The 13794-nt window shown below is 39.6% G+C and overlaps 2 protein-coding genes across 2 annotated transcripts in view; one reads left to right on the plus strand and one right to left on the minus strand.

The window, feature by feature from the left end:
* LOC124271541 (non-lysosomal glucosylceramidase-like) overlaps positions 1-2991 on the minus strand; it is a 33011-nt gene extending 30020 nt beyond the window's left edge. Inside the window, exon 1 of the mRNA XM_046706682.1 lies at positions 2715-2991. Coding sequence (XP_046562638.1) covers positions 2715-2884 — 170 coding nt within the window. The 5' untranslated portion in view covers positions 2885-2991. The remainder of the gene's footprint in view (positions 1-2714) is intronic.
* Positions 2992-3400: 409 nt separating this feature from the next.
* On the plus strand, positions 3401-13305 carry LOC124271542 (RAB6A-GEF complex partner protein 2-like). Its single transcript, XM_046706683.1, has 9 exons — positions 3401-3487; positions 6148-6258; positions 7434-7582; positions 8143-8226; positions 9205-9354; positions 10257-10397; positions 11582-11709; positions 12263-12440; positions 12771-13305. Exons 2-9 carry the CDS (start codon positions 6149-6151, stop codon positions 12989-12991), a joined length of 1161 nt encoding a protein of 386 aa, XP_046562639.1. The 5' UTR covers positions 3401-3487; position 6148; the 3' UTR covers positions 12992-13305.
* Positions 13306-13794: the final 489 nt, after the last annotated feature.

Below are 13794 nucleotides of genomic sequence, written 5' to 3' on the forward strand. Positions count from 1 at the left end.
TCATCCTGTGTCGAGACTGTCTGTGCAAAGAATTCTTCACACGGAAGGTTATCACCAGCAGATTATTAAGAAGAAAATGGTTGTTCGGGAGGTGAACCGAAAAAAAAAGCCTCGCATGGTGTAAGGAACAGAGACACTGGAATGTTGATGCCAACTGGAGTTCAGTGATTTTCTCTGATGAAAGTCAAATAGTGATTGGCAAGAATAATCGTGTCTTTATATGGAGGAAAGCCGACGAAGTAAACCGACCCGAGATTGTGTGTCCAATGAGTGAGCGGAAGGTGTCTTTGATGGTGTGGGGCTGTGTGTGTATTCATGGTGTTTGTACTTTGGTACCTGTGGAAGGATATATAAATGCTGAAACGTATATTGACATAGTGGAACTGGAAGATAATTTGTGGCCTGTAATAGCACGGCATTTGGAGATGAACAATATTTGTTCCAGGATGACAATGCCCCAGTTCATCGAGCTCATATTGTTGCTGATTATAAAGAACAAAATGACATTAATTGTCTCACATGGCCAACACAATTTCTGGATTTGAATTATCGAAAACATTTGGCTCAAACTCAAAATTGCCATAAAAAGCAGAGCTGGCGACATAAGGACACAAGAGGACCTTTTTGGCGTAATTCACAGTGTGGCAAAATCTGCCGAAAAATGTCATCGAAGGATTGCATGCGTCAATTCCCCAATGGATGAAAGCTGTGATGTCAATGAAGGGACATCTGACCAAATATTAAGGTAGGTTGATATCCCATTTTTATTTTATAGCAATTTTCATGAATAAATGTGTTGTGCGAACCGATGATGTCAGCATCAAAGTGACGAGTACTTTTGGCACTGCTCTGTACTTTGTGCCATGGAACTGCAATGTTTTAACAACAATCACTTTCTAATAGCCTTGAAAATGTGAGTCAGACAAATTAAGAACTTGGCATCCCATAACTTACTTTCTTGAAGTTGTAAAAATGTGACTTCTTTAAGCGGCATTTAGATGCTGGTTTGATGAAGAGAACAAATTTTGGCCTACCTTTAGAATATAGCACCACAAACTTAAAAATATGTCATAATACCCTTTTTACGTAATTATATGTGATTTAGTTCGAAACCTAATAATACGCCCATATTTATTTGTATTACGGGGTGCTGTGGTGTTATATTTTGTGTATTTTGTATTTTTGAAATTTAGTAAGAATGCGTTACACCGGACACATTCTGCCATATCCTATTATTAGCAATTTTGGTCAATTTAATTATTTATATTATGGATAAATATATTTTATATTTCGGTTTCAACGTAACTATTAGGTCTAAATGATTTACAAATGTGAACTGACAAACATATAAAAATATTTCATTCAGTAATTTGCACCAATACATAGAAACTGTTATTTATTAGTATTTATTTTTCGAAGCGGTAAGAATGGGTTAGACTGGACACATCAGTAATGTTCGTGCCGGTTCGGTCAATCTATTCTATTTATTAAGATTATTTCAAGGAGTTAGGGTTAGGGTTAGGGCTTAGGGACCTAATCCAATATAGTAGGTACCTGTCTAGTGTAATACGTGAGTACCATATGCTGTTTTTCCTTTTGCAATTTAATACTTTTTTCAAACAAAAACCAAAAACGTCGAAAGTACACTATGAAATGGTTTGATGTAGAAATTTTGTGCTAATGGAAATTGGCCTGGAATTTGCACTCACGCCTCTTTCGCACGCAACATTTGTTCAGTAATGATTCGAAGGCTAACTCACCCTTGTGCCGTCACTAGACACGCTCACTTTTCCTTCGTTCCTTAGTGCGATCCACATTATCCTTACAGTGTTCCCTACATCACTTTTCTGTCACAAAAATCACCCTATTTTTATAAAAGCGCGTCATTCATGCATACACCGTGAAATCGACGGCTGACGCCTGACGTCAACAACCCTTTTCAGTTTTCGCCATATCGGCTCATTCCACGCCACACGGTATCTTTTAGATTACGGAATTGGACGAGTGGGCATCGGGTCCATTCGGCAATTGTCCATAGATTAAAATCATGAGACACCAAGTCTACCCATAACCTTCGTAATTGTCTGTGACCTATTCGACTCTTTCCGTTCATTTCCGTGATGTCACAGGAATGAGTCGATAAATTAGCACATTGTGCAACAGTGTGGACGTAGCTCAGTCGGTTAGCTGTTGAGGTAACAATCCGAAGGTCGCGGGTTCGCGTCTGACGGGTTCTCACAAACTGGTTGCTTGTCTTAATGACACGTGACCCACGGCAGAGATCATCCTCACAAGAAGTTGTGGTGCTGTATTCTAAAGGTGCTCCCAAATTTTATGTATTGACAACTTTTTATTGCAATAGATTGCAAGAGAATTTAAGTTGTCAATCGATAAAATGTATTCTTCATAAAAATGTGAGCCAGACAAATAGGATAGAATCCTGGGATTACCACTTGGCGACCCCACCTGAGAAGATACTAATTCTTACCAGCTCCTTACTAAAAATACGATACCATCATTGGTATAACTTGTTCTCAATGACATGATTTCACCATTAATTTTGTCATCAAGCTGTCATGATGAGCTTGATCAACCATGCTGTTCATTGGTCTTCGAAACAGTCCACTATGAAATTTCATGGTGAATGTCAAGTATTCGCTGACAAATAACTAGCCATAACTACTAAAAGCCAAACGTTCATATTGATGATTTACCTCAAACTTAGTCCCACGAAACCAGGAATGTGCTTCAGTCGGGGAGTCGTGAAGGGATTGCATTTCGGTGGATTTGGACGATCTAGTGGTACACGCCATCCAAAATCTGGCACACCATCAATATGTTCTTGAGGCGTAGTTGGACTCTTATCTGGGCCCACAAACGACATTGAAAGCTGCTCTCTTTAAAACTTAAAAATATGCACACTAATGACGCCACTTTTATTGCAGCTTTGTTGACGTTACAAGCCTCCCAGTTCACGGCCGGTTTCAAGGAACTATTTTCTGTGCAACAATCGATTAGATATGTAAACATGCTTAGTTCTTTTCCTGTTTAGAGCGCTATTCTCGCGTATAATTGACATATACATACACATTAGTTCGTTAGAAACTTTCAGATATTAAGGATGGGATTATTACAGCATCAGCATTACATATATTTATCACCAACAAATAATATGTAATTAGTTTTTTAACAAAATGTTTTCAAAATGTATCGTAAATGAAACTATGTCGTAAAATGACGCACAACGATACTAATGATTTTTTCCTCCCATGCATCATATATGTCTTATGGATGAACAAAATACGAAGGATGTCCACAATCCTATGAAATATCTACCTTAAATGTTTCAAACCCCAAATGTAATCAACAAACCATGTTACGACACCTAGAAGTGGTGACGTTTAGCACAGAACACAGGCAGACAGCTTCTGTCGTAGGAAATTCTCGGAAAACTTTGACAGATGTGCAAGTGAATATTCGACAAAAGGTTGTTCACTGCATTTCTATATCTCATAACATTTTATTTTGTAATATCTTCAGAGGCGTTATTCTGATTATCACTCGACTGTGACAGAGGAATGATGAATTCTACATCAAAGTTCCAACCTCGGTTCCGCTTGCAGGCAGTCCATGCAAAAACAATTCACTTGTCTAAAACAAGAAATTGTACTGCTCAGACGACTTGTACTGTCCAACACCTTCTTGTGATTACTGCTCAGTAACTAGTTGCTTGTCCAGTACTGTTAGTATTGAGACTTTGCCTCTGCATTCATGTTGAATGTTCTCCACACACCCCTGCCCTTCCTAATGTGTCTAATTCCTTTACTTAGAGTTCCCTCCCCCAATCTTTAGCTTGACAAAATATTAGTTGCACGAGAAGTCATATTGTGACTCATGAATGCGATATTTTTTACATTCAAAGCAATGTTTTTTTACATTGAAACATTTAGGACCCTGCTGTACTGTCATTTCATCAAATGTGTGTAATCCATGTCATAATCTGTAATTAACAAGTTACAGTATTGACTGTTAATTATTATATAACACTTCCTAAACTTTGTGAGCAGTTAATGTTGCATTATATAACTTAATGCTGTAATGATCTACTCGTTCCAACTGGAATTATTAAAGGGGTACTGATCTAGAGCATTTACCTGGGACTGGTTCTTATAACCATGATAACCCTAGCATCAAATGTGTGTTTTAATATTGTGTGTTTTTAGGTCAACTGAAATGACATTATTACACGGCACAAAAGACAGAAATCTGATCCAAATCAATCTCAGTCATCATACCGCCCATGCCTCAGTGATCTGAAAATGTTTCCACCGATAGGATACTTTTGTAAAGTCAGACTGGAACCATCAGGGATGTTTCCAAGAAACAGCATCTGATGGCCATCCAACATCCTTTTTGTATGATTGTTTATGTCAAAGAAACTGAATAACATGCACAGACAATGCTTCTCTCAATGTTATTATTGATGATCCCACCCAGGCTGCTTTTATGCTTAATAGGGACATATCTTAAAGCTCATTTTGGGCATGGGGCGGTGGGGTAGCCTAGTGGTTAAAGCGTCTGCTCGTCACGCCGAAGACCCGGGTTCGATTCCCCACATGGGCACAATGTGTTAAGCCCATTTCTGGTGTCCCCCGCCGTGATATTGCTGGAATATTGCTAAAAGCAGCGTAAAACTAAACTCAGTCAGTCAGTCAGTCATTTTGGGCCAAAAAAGGGCAAGTATTTTCAATCCTAATAAGACTAAAGTTTATTAGTTACAAGTCCACAAGCTCCCAGAAAAATTTATACTTGATGCATTGAGAACAATATGTGGAGCAGTGAGCTGAACAAGGCAAAATACAATATGTGCAGAAACAAACTTCCAACCCCTAAGTAAAAGACAATACTATCCAAAAAGAACTTTGTTTTTTTAAATGACTAATAATTTAATGCCTGATTTCCTTGAGAGATCTTATTCCATCTACAGTGGCCAAATCCAATCAGTGTTAACCTTAGAAACTAATCGAGTATCCAAACTATACATTGCAGTATGAAACCATTATGAAAAATCCTTTTCACCTCCTCAAGCTATGGAACAAACATCCCAACGAATATGCTTGCTCTGACTTGTTATTCAGCGAACAATCAAGAAGTAAAACGAAACCTTGCATGTGTTTCGACTTAAATTATAAACGTCGTTTTACAGTAGATTGCGTTCTTTCTGGCAACAAATATATTGCAAGGAAAACAAATCTAAACGACCTACATTTTATCCACTGCTTCATTTCATTATCTGCCCCTACAGATAATAGGTTCAATACTCATGCTGGGTTGGAGTCATTGATCAGTGCCCCTTTTAGCTGACCCGTGAAGGTCCAGGTTAGAATTGATCTTCAGTAACCCATGCTTGTCATAAGAGGTGACTACTGGGATTGGGAGGCCAGGCTCGCTGGCTTGGTTGACACATGTCATCGTATCCCAATTGCTCAGATCGATGCTCATGCTGTTGATTACTGGGTTGTCTGGTCCAGACTCAATTATATACATACCTCCGCAGGAATATTGCAGAGTGTGACGTAAAACTAAACTCACTCACTTTCCCTTTAAGCTGAATCTTAAGTGGCAGCAAACATGTCAGACTTTGAGAAATTTACAAATGTTTGGTTTTCAAATGAGTACTGTTCATTATGTAATTCAGATAAAACTGAATGGCCTGATATTTTTCATACTTTTATAAGTCCGTGATAATTTTCAGATAGACATGTTTTGTAAGTTCAGTGATGGGATCTACTATGTTGAACTTGAATTTTTGCATTGTTTTCAGTGTATTATATATTTAGTAGACTGTACATTGACTAGTCATGTTGGAAATGTGATTGTGAAATATGACTGGGGGGTCAGTAATATCTTGTCTGCAAAGACAGTGAAGTGTGGTGTCATTATCATGAATATTCATAACATGTCACAATATATTCTGATAGTGATAGTATGAAAACATGAAAAATCTATTACATGTATATGAAAGCTATTGGTAGGATATTTTATTCTGCAAAGGAGCCAGTGTATTACCAGTTTTTCGTTCGCTCACATTTTAGATTATGAAATGAAGTTAGGTTCTTTTCCTCACGAATCTAAATCCTTTTGCAGAATGATTGAGGTGAGCGCAAGTCTCCCAAGAGGTCCTGTGTTTTTAGCAGGGGAGACAATTCAATGTGATATCCACTTCACAAATATTGGATCAAGATCAGAGAATGAACCGTGAGTTAATTTTTCAAGAAATGTCACTTCACATAACAAAGCTGTCCCAATAAAATATCAACTTCATGCTCATGGACATCCATTGGTGTGCAGTGCTGCTTTGTGAAGCTACTCAAGCTATGAACAACTCAGGTCTTTCATAGTGCTATAGTCATGCCATCACAGAGTATCTGTAGTAATATGGAAGAATCAGGGGCTTCTAAACTCCTTTTGAGTAGCATAAACAAATAGGACTCCTGAAGCCTTTCTATAATTTCTTGGCCTATGCCACCTTTCTTAAGGCCTATTTTATATGTTTGTGGTCTTATACAATCAAAAATAGAAAAGGAAAAGAAATTTTATTTTGAAATATCAGTGGGTCACTTCCTACACTTACTATTGGCATCCAAACCCTACAATGACCTGCACTCAGTCTGGTAGAACACCATTGGGACGAGATTCAAAGAAGACTGCATGACCTCCAACCAAGGACTACAATTGCGGCTAAACTCGATCAGGCATTTTGCAGAGTATGGAGCCAAGTGCCTATTGAGTATGGCCATCATCAACCAGCTACTAGTAATTCATTCCATGTACAGACGGGGGCGGTGGGGTAGCGTTGGCTCGTCACGCCAAAGACCCGCGTTCGAATCCCCACATGAGCACAATGCGTGAAGCCCATTTCTGGTGTCCCCCGCCGCGATGTTGCTGGAATATTGCTAAAAGCCGCGTAAAACCAAACTCAGTCAGTCAGCCATGTACAGACGATGCCCACACACGATACTGACTTTCTGGTAACTTAATGGTACCATTTTTGGTGATTTCGTTTGTTTGAACTCAAAATGTGATTCCCGAAAATATGTTAACCATAATTGTCAAGATTAAACTCAATCCTCCATTTTGATTGTTAATTAGAGCGAATTAAAGTGTGTGCTTTAAGAAACCTCTATTGGTGAGGTTTCTTTTGTGGTTCAGTATATTTTCATTCATGTAATGTGTCCTACATACATATGATGTTCCCCACATGGGTACAATGTGTGAAGCCCATTTCTGGTGTCCCCCGCCGTGATGTTGCTGGAATATTGCTAAAAGCGGCGTAAAACCAAAACTCAGTCAGTCAGACATATGATGTTGTCGCAGCATCCTTATGAAGACAAGGATGATGAGAACTGTTGACAAGCTACTGTATGTTTCAGTGATGTGAGCAGCCTGGCGTGGGCAAGTGTACAGATAATTTGTCAGTGTACAGTGAGTGAGTCGCGGGTCATCCTTCCCCGAGCACAGAACCTGTCCACTGAGGATGCTTCAACCACAGGATGTGATACGTCATTTGTGCCAACCAAAGGTCAGCTTGTATTTGCATTCAGACAAACACAAAAATACTTGTGTTTCAGGTAACATGGACCCAACAGATATGGGTCAGATGATAATGTTAGGGTATTGCATTTATTGTTTTCTGTAGTTTTTAATACAAAGGGCCTGTTTAGAACGGATGCTAGATGCAGTATTTTCAGATTTGTTGGTCGGTTTAGCTACTGTAACAATAATATATGGAGACATTTGTTCCAGTTGTTACTTCCAGATTTCTTGATGGATGTTTTGAGCTGTGAATGATTAATGGAGGTTGTAAGTGATACAATGTGTTTGTCAGGTTACCTGAAACACAAGTATTCTCCATTCTTTTGCCTCAGCAATGACCATTTTACAATATACATATGCATATTTTTATGTTTGGTTAATTTTCTATGCAGGTTTCAGTAGAAATTGTAAACTGATCTCTAAACAGAACTGCATCGTAAAGTGTTTAAATGGAAAAATCCTTTGGTCATGCTAGTGAACTTAATTAACATTTGTTATGAATGTGTCATGTATGTGAGATCACTATTCTTGTTTCCATGGTGACAGGAGAACGAGGCCTCACAGTTTTATCAACAAAACCCAAGATTCTCTTTTGTGATCTTAGACTGCCCCGAGGAGACTCCAGGTCATGTGAGTAAAGCTTCCTGTGTAGAGATGTTTTAACATTGCCTTCAATAAAATACCGTAGTGTAGAATAATGTGAGCACTTTACTCTGGTTTGTTTCTAGGGAAGTACAATCTGGCCGCAAGCCAACAACAGTTTGGATTGTGATTTCTTTGAATGGCATTTTTGGAGTTGGGAAGTACACATTAACTAAAGTTCTTTATCTTCTTTTGAGCAGTATATTTATTTGACAGTTTGTCTATCTTTTTGTAATCTTTTATTATATGTAATGCGAGGGAATATAGTCGACGCCTCATCTGTCCGTCAGCCGTCTGTCCCTAATCATTTTGTTTCCAGAGCATAACTCGAAAACCATTCAATATCTTTCAACAAAACTTGACAGATATATCAAACAGAACCTAAAGTGGTACCTTTTGATATTTACAGCTTTTTGTCATTTTCTTTTCTCGGTTTTCATGGAAACGTTTTGGACTTAGTCTCCAAACTGAGGGATGGTCTTTGTGTAGCACAGCTCGAAAATATCTTTTTACAAGACTTGGCAGATATATCAAACTGATCTTGAAGTGGTGCCTTTTGCTATTTGCAGATTTTTGGCATTCAAACTTTGCATTATTTCTGTGGAAACAATTTGGACTTAATCCCCAAAAATCAAGTTGGACTTTATGTAACTGTCAGGTGATTTGTTCTTTCAAATTTGTGGGGGCTGGGGGGATTTGCTATCTTCTGATGACTTGTCTATAGTGTCAGTGACACTTACATACTGAGAGTGAGTGAGTGAGTATGATTTTACGCAGCTTTTAGCAATATTCTGGCAATATCATGGCAGGGGGACACCATTGTACCCATGTGGCTAATCGAACCCAGGTCTTCAGCGTGATGAGCAGACGCTTTAACCATCAGGCTTCCCCACCACCCCACATACACTGAGACTGTTGTGGTAAATACTATTGATATTTCAGTGGTAGTTCATTGTTCAATTTCAGTCACATTCCAAGATGCCATTCCCACAGATGCACCACCATCGTTCCGCGGGCAGGCGGTTAAATACTCATACAAAGTGATTATTGGCACACAGCGTCTGGAGAATGTGACCAAGATGTTGAGAATCCCCTTCAGAGTGATGGTCATGTATGGTGAGTAGGGTTACAACAAGGCATGAAACATCATGTCATGCAATACTTGGACGCATTCCAACTTCATTTCTTAGTTTTTGTAAATTTTTCTTTTTCAAATACATATATTTTTGTTTGTGACATTAATAATATGCTAGCATTATAACAAACATACTCACATTGACTTATACCGAAATGGATAATCTTTTTTTCCAAATTAGCAAAACCGCCACTAGTGACACTAATTTGTGGCTTTTATAGTGAAGTAAATATATTTTTGCTCACAATTTTTGTGTTCTTGATATTTCTGCTTTGGACATATATTCTCTTGTATCTGACCGCCTCCGTGGTGTAGTGGTTAGAGCGTCCGCCCGGAGAGCTGAAGATCGCGGGTTTGATCCCCGACCGCGTCATACCAAAAGACGTTAAAATATGGTACTTGTTGGTCCCTGCCTGGCGTTTGGCATTAATGGGTACAACAAGGACTGGTCGGCTCGGAGTCAGTATAATGTGTCTGAGTGGGGTATTCATGCTTCACTGCGGCATGGTATCTCAGTGGGCTAGCACTATAAAACCAGCTTACGTCTGGGCTAGTACAAGCAGCCACACATATACATAGGCATGCATGTCGTCATATGAGCGAAATATTCTCAAGCACGACGTTAAACCCACTTTCACCTCACCTCACTTGTATCTATCAAACACACATCGTCTTATCATCCTGGTTTTAGTGCAGACTTGAATAGGCAAGGCGAAGTAGTTTACTGACTGTGTAATTTCAGTTTCCACCCTTGCTAAACCGGGCTGGAGTTTTGTTGCTTGATCATAGTGCTACCAGTGCCTTCATGTCATGTCCCTTTCATGTTGGTTTGTAGGATGATCCTGAATGTAGTGTTGGGGGTGAATATAGCTTTGTATTGCAGGTTTAAATGACATCAGTGTGTATAATGAGTCCGAGGAGTATGCACCAAGTAACCCATTCCTCAACAACCAACAGAAGGAGAACTCTGTGCTGGACATTGCACTGCAGGTCCTTTCAACCATCACAGCCAGGAAAGCTCCACGTATGTAGCAGTGCATGTCACCGTAGTGGAAGGAGTGTCAGACTCCCTCCTGTAGTATGTCTGCATGGAGGACACATACGTCCTAGAGATGTACACTCTTTGTAGGTCCAGACTGTCCCCACTGTCAATTGCTAACAACTTTACTGCAGTGTTAAAACAAACCTAAATGTAATTCAGAACCTCATGTTACAAGTTAAGAATTAAGATGTGCCCCTTGATTTAGGCACTGCCCTGTGGTGTAGTGGTTAGAGTGTCCGCCCGGAGAGTGGAAGGTCACGGGTTCAATCCCCGACCGCGTCATACCAAAAGACATTAAAATATGGTACTTGTTGGTCCCTGCCTAGCGCTCGGCATTAATGGGTACAACAAGGACTGGTTCGGCTTGGAGTCAGTATAATGTGTCTGAGTGGGGTATTCATGCTTCACTGCGGCATGGTATCTCAGTGGGCTAGCACTATAAAACCAGCGTAAGTCTGGGCTAGTACAAGCAGCCGCACATACACATACACAGGCATGCACGTCGTCATATGAGCGAAAAATTCTCCAGTACGACGTTAAAACCAATTTCACCTCACCTCACCCTTGATTTAAAAACACATGACTGTAGAAACAAATGTCCAGAATAAGTACAGTTTTCATAAACATGAAATTCTCCAGACAACATACCCAAATACATGATATTGTTCAGTGAAATAATGGAACACAGTTCCTGCCCTTTCTGTTATTATTAGCCAATCAGAAAGTAGTAGGCCCAGTTTATTAATGGTCATCACCTAACTGGTTTCAGTTCAGTAAAATATATCTAACAAACACACTCACTGTGGACTGATGGTTGTAATGAACAGTTTGTTTTGTCCTGATCAATTGCTTCATATTTGAGTTGAAATGCACCACGTAACAAAGTGAAATTAGTGGTCTCTTTCAGTTCATTAAAACCATTGTTATGTTCTGAAAGTGAGTGGTAAAACTCTGACATCTGGGTTGTGATTTTTTGTTTGTTTTTCACTTTCGTACATGTTATACAGCTTTCAAACTTCTGTGTAGTCAAACATGGATGTGTAATCATGTACCGATGAACAACTATTGCATGTACAACTTGTACCAAAGTACATGTATTGCCATCACCACATTGTCAGTTGGAATTGACAAATGTAATCAGTTGTCCCCTCGTCCTTGTCTTCCAGATTCCTACAACATTACCAATGCGAGGGGGCGTGTGGCCAAGTTTCTGTTGTTCAAGCAGGCCTACAAACTTGGGGAGGACATTATGGGGATATTTGACTTCTCAGATGGGACAGTTCCCTGTGTGCAGGTGAGCTGAGAACTTGCCACTTGCTGTGATCAACTGTCGATAATTGTTGTAATGTTCGATAACTCTTGTATTGTAAGAGCCCAACTTGAATTTCAACTCTCCAGTTTATTCATCCCAGCTAATTCTGATGTGCTATAGCCCTTTTTTGGCAGGTTGATAATCATTGTAAGCACACAAACACAAGCTTTACACTGAGGTTGGTCAATTTGATATTTAGTGGGAGGGTGGCCCACTCAATTAGTACTACCCTCTATTGGCAGTATTGACTTGAACACTTTCCCGGGACACATCAGGCTTTGAAAGTCATTATTGCCCTTGGGGCAGCTAATCTATACAGGAGTATGTAGTGAAAAATATGATTGCAAATTGTAATCAATCTGGTTTATAATATTAAATTTTATGCCTCAGTTGTGAATATTTGTAGTCACTATGGCTTTACTTTGTATTGAACAGGGATATCACTTTGAAATACTGGATGCTTTAGGTAATGAGAACCACATAGCTTTCAGTCCTGTGATTGGTTGTGTAACCAATGGTTGATCTCTTCTTGTAGTACTCCGTGACACTTCAGAGTGAGGAACAGATTGCAGAGGAGTGTCGACGGAAACCTAGCCAGGGGACAGCCATTACATCATACGTTAAGCACCAGGAGATGTGTCTACACACGCTGAGAACAAATATCTCAATCCCACTTCCTCTCACAGCATCACCAGGGTTCATTACAGATATAGGTGAGATGGTGTGAAATCAGGCACAGATTACAGTATTGCAGCAGCCTGCTCTTAGAAAATATTGGTACTCCAGGGACTGAAATACAGCAACTTGTTGTTTTATAATAATAACCTTGTGTTATTCACACAGTAACAACTTTGTGCTATTCACACAGTAATAACTTTCTTATTCACACAGTAATAACTGTGTTACTTATGTTATAAGACTTTCGTTTTATTCAAATGTTTAATCACTTTTTGTTTTCCGATGTTCAAATTGTAGTAAATATGCTGCAATAAACACTTAACCTTTTGTAAAGACATCTGATCCATGATGGGTCTGTTTGACAGTGTGTCTGCGATGGAGATTACACTTTGAGTTTGTGACATCGTGTGATCCGGTGGAGGAGGTGGAGACGTCGAAGACTGATGAAGGCAGCATGTGGCGAGGTCCCCCCACCATGAACGTTGAAACAATGGTGTGGGACATGCCGATCAAAGTGTTCCCAACCAACCCACTCCATGCATCAAGTGTCACGCTGATGAAAACAAGCTCAACGATACGAGTGTGATCATAACATTTCGCTTGAACAGACAATTGCAATTACAAGTCATCTGGTGTGATTATTACAGCTTTTGGAGAATTGTGTGATTGTCCCTGCAACAAGCATATGGTGATGGGTATTCACAGGATGCAGGGGTGACACTGAAGGAGAAGCACATTGAACAGGACACCCAGTAAGCTGGAGTCTCATGTATCTGAGCTGGTTGTTCTGGGGTATATTTTGTTGGGGTAGCCTAGTGGGCAAAGCGTTTGCTAGTCATGCTGAAGACCCAGGCTCGATTCTCCACATGGGTTCAATATGTAAAGCCCATTTCTGGTGTCCCTGATATGATATTGCTGGGATATTGGTAAAAGCAGGGTAAAACTATACTCACTCACTCCATCTCAATTTGGTGACTCATATGAGCGAAATATTCTCAAGCACGACGTTAAACCCAATTTCACCTCACCTCACCTTGGTGACTCAGCTGGCTAGCGTGTTGATCTGTGTTGATATTTGACAGTAATTTACACATATCTTTGGAATTTGAGCTTGAAGTGAACTCAGGCAATGGTGTTTGTAAAGATCTCTTTTGCTTTTTTGTTTATTACAATAATAAAAGTTACAGAAAGTAGGCAACACAACACTGTCACAGCCATTAATATCTGCACACAGATTATGACTGGCCAAGTGTCCAAATACACTGGTGCTCTATGAGATTAGCCAGATAATATTTACATGATCAACTTCATAGTGAAAAGACTGTTTCACTAGAACCCATGCTTGTTCTTTGGAGAGACTGTTCGGATTAGGGGCCGTGGGGTAGCCCA

This window comes from Haliotis rubra, unplaced genomic scaffold, assembly GCF_003918875.1.
Source record: "Haliotis rubra isolate DU_JTF1 unplaced genomic scaffold, ASM391887v1 Scf161, whole genome shotgun sequence".
NCBI classification, from domain to species: Eukaryota; Metazoa; Mollusca; class Gastropoda; order Lepetellida; family Haliotidae; genus Haliotis; species Haliotis rubra.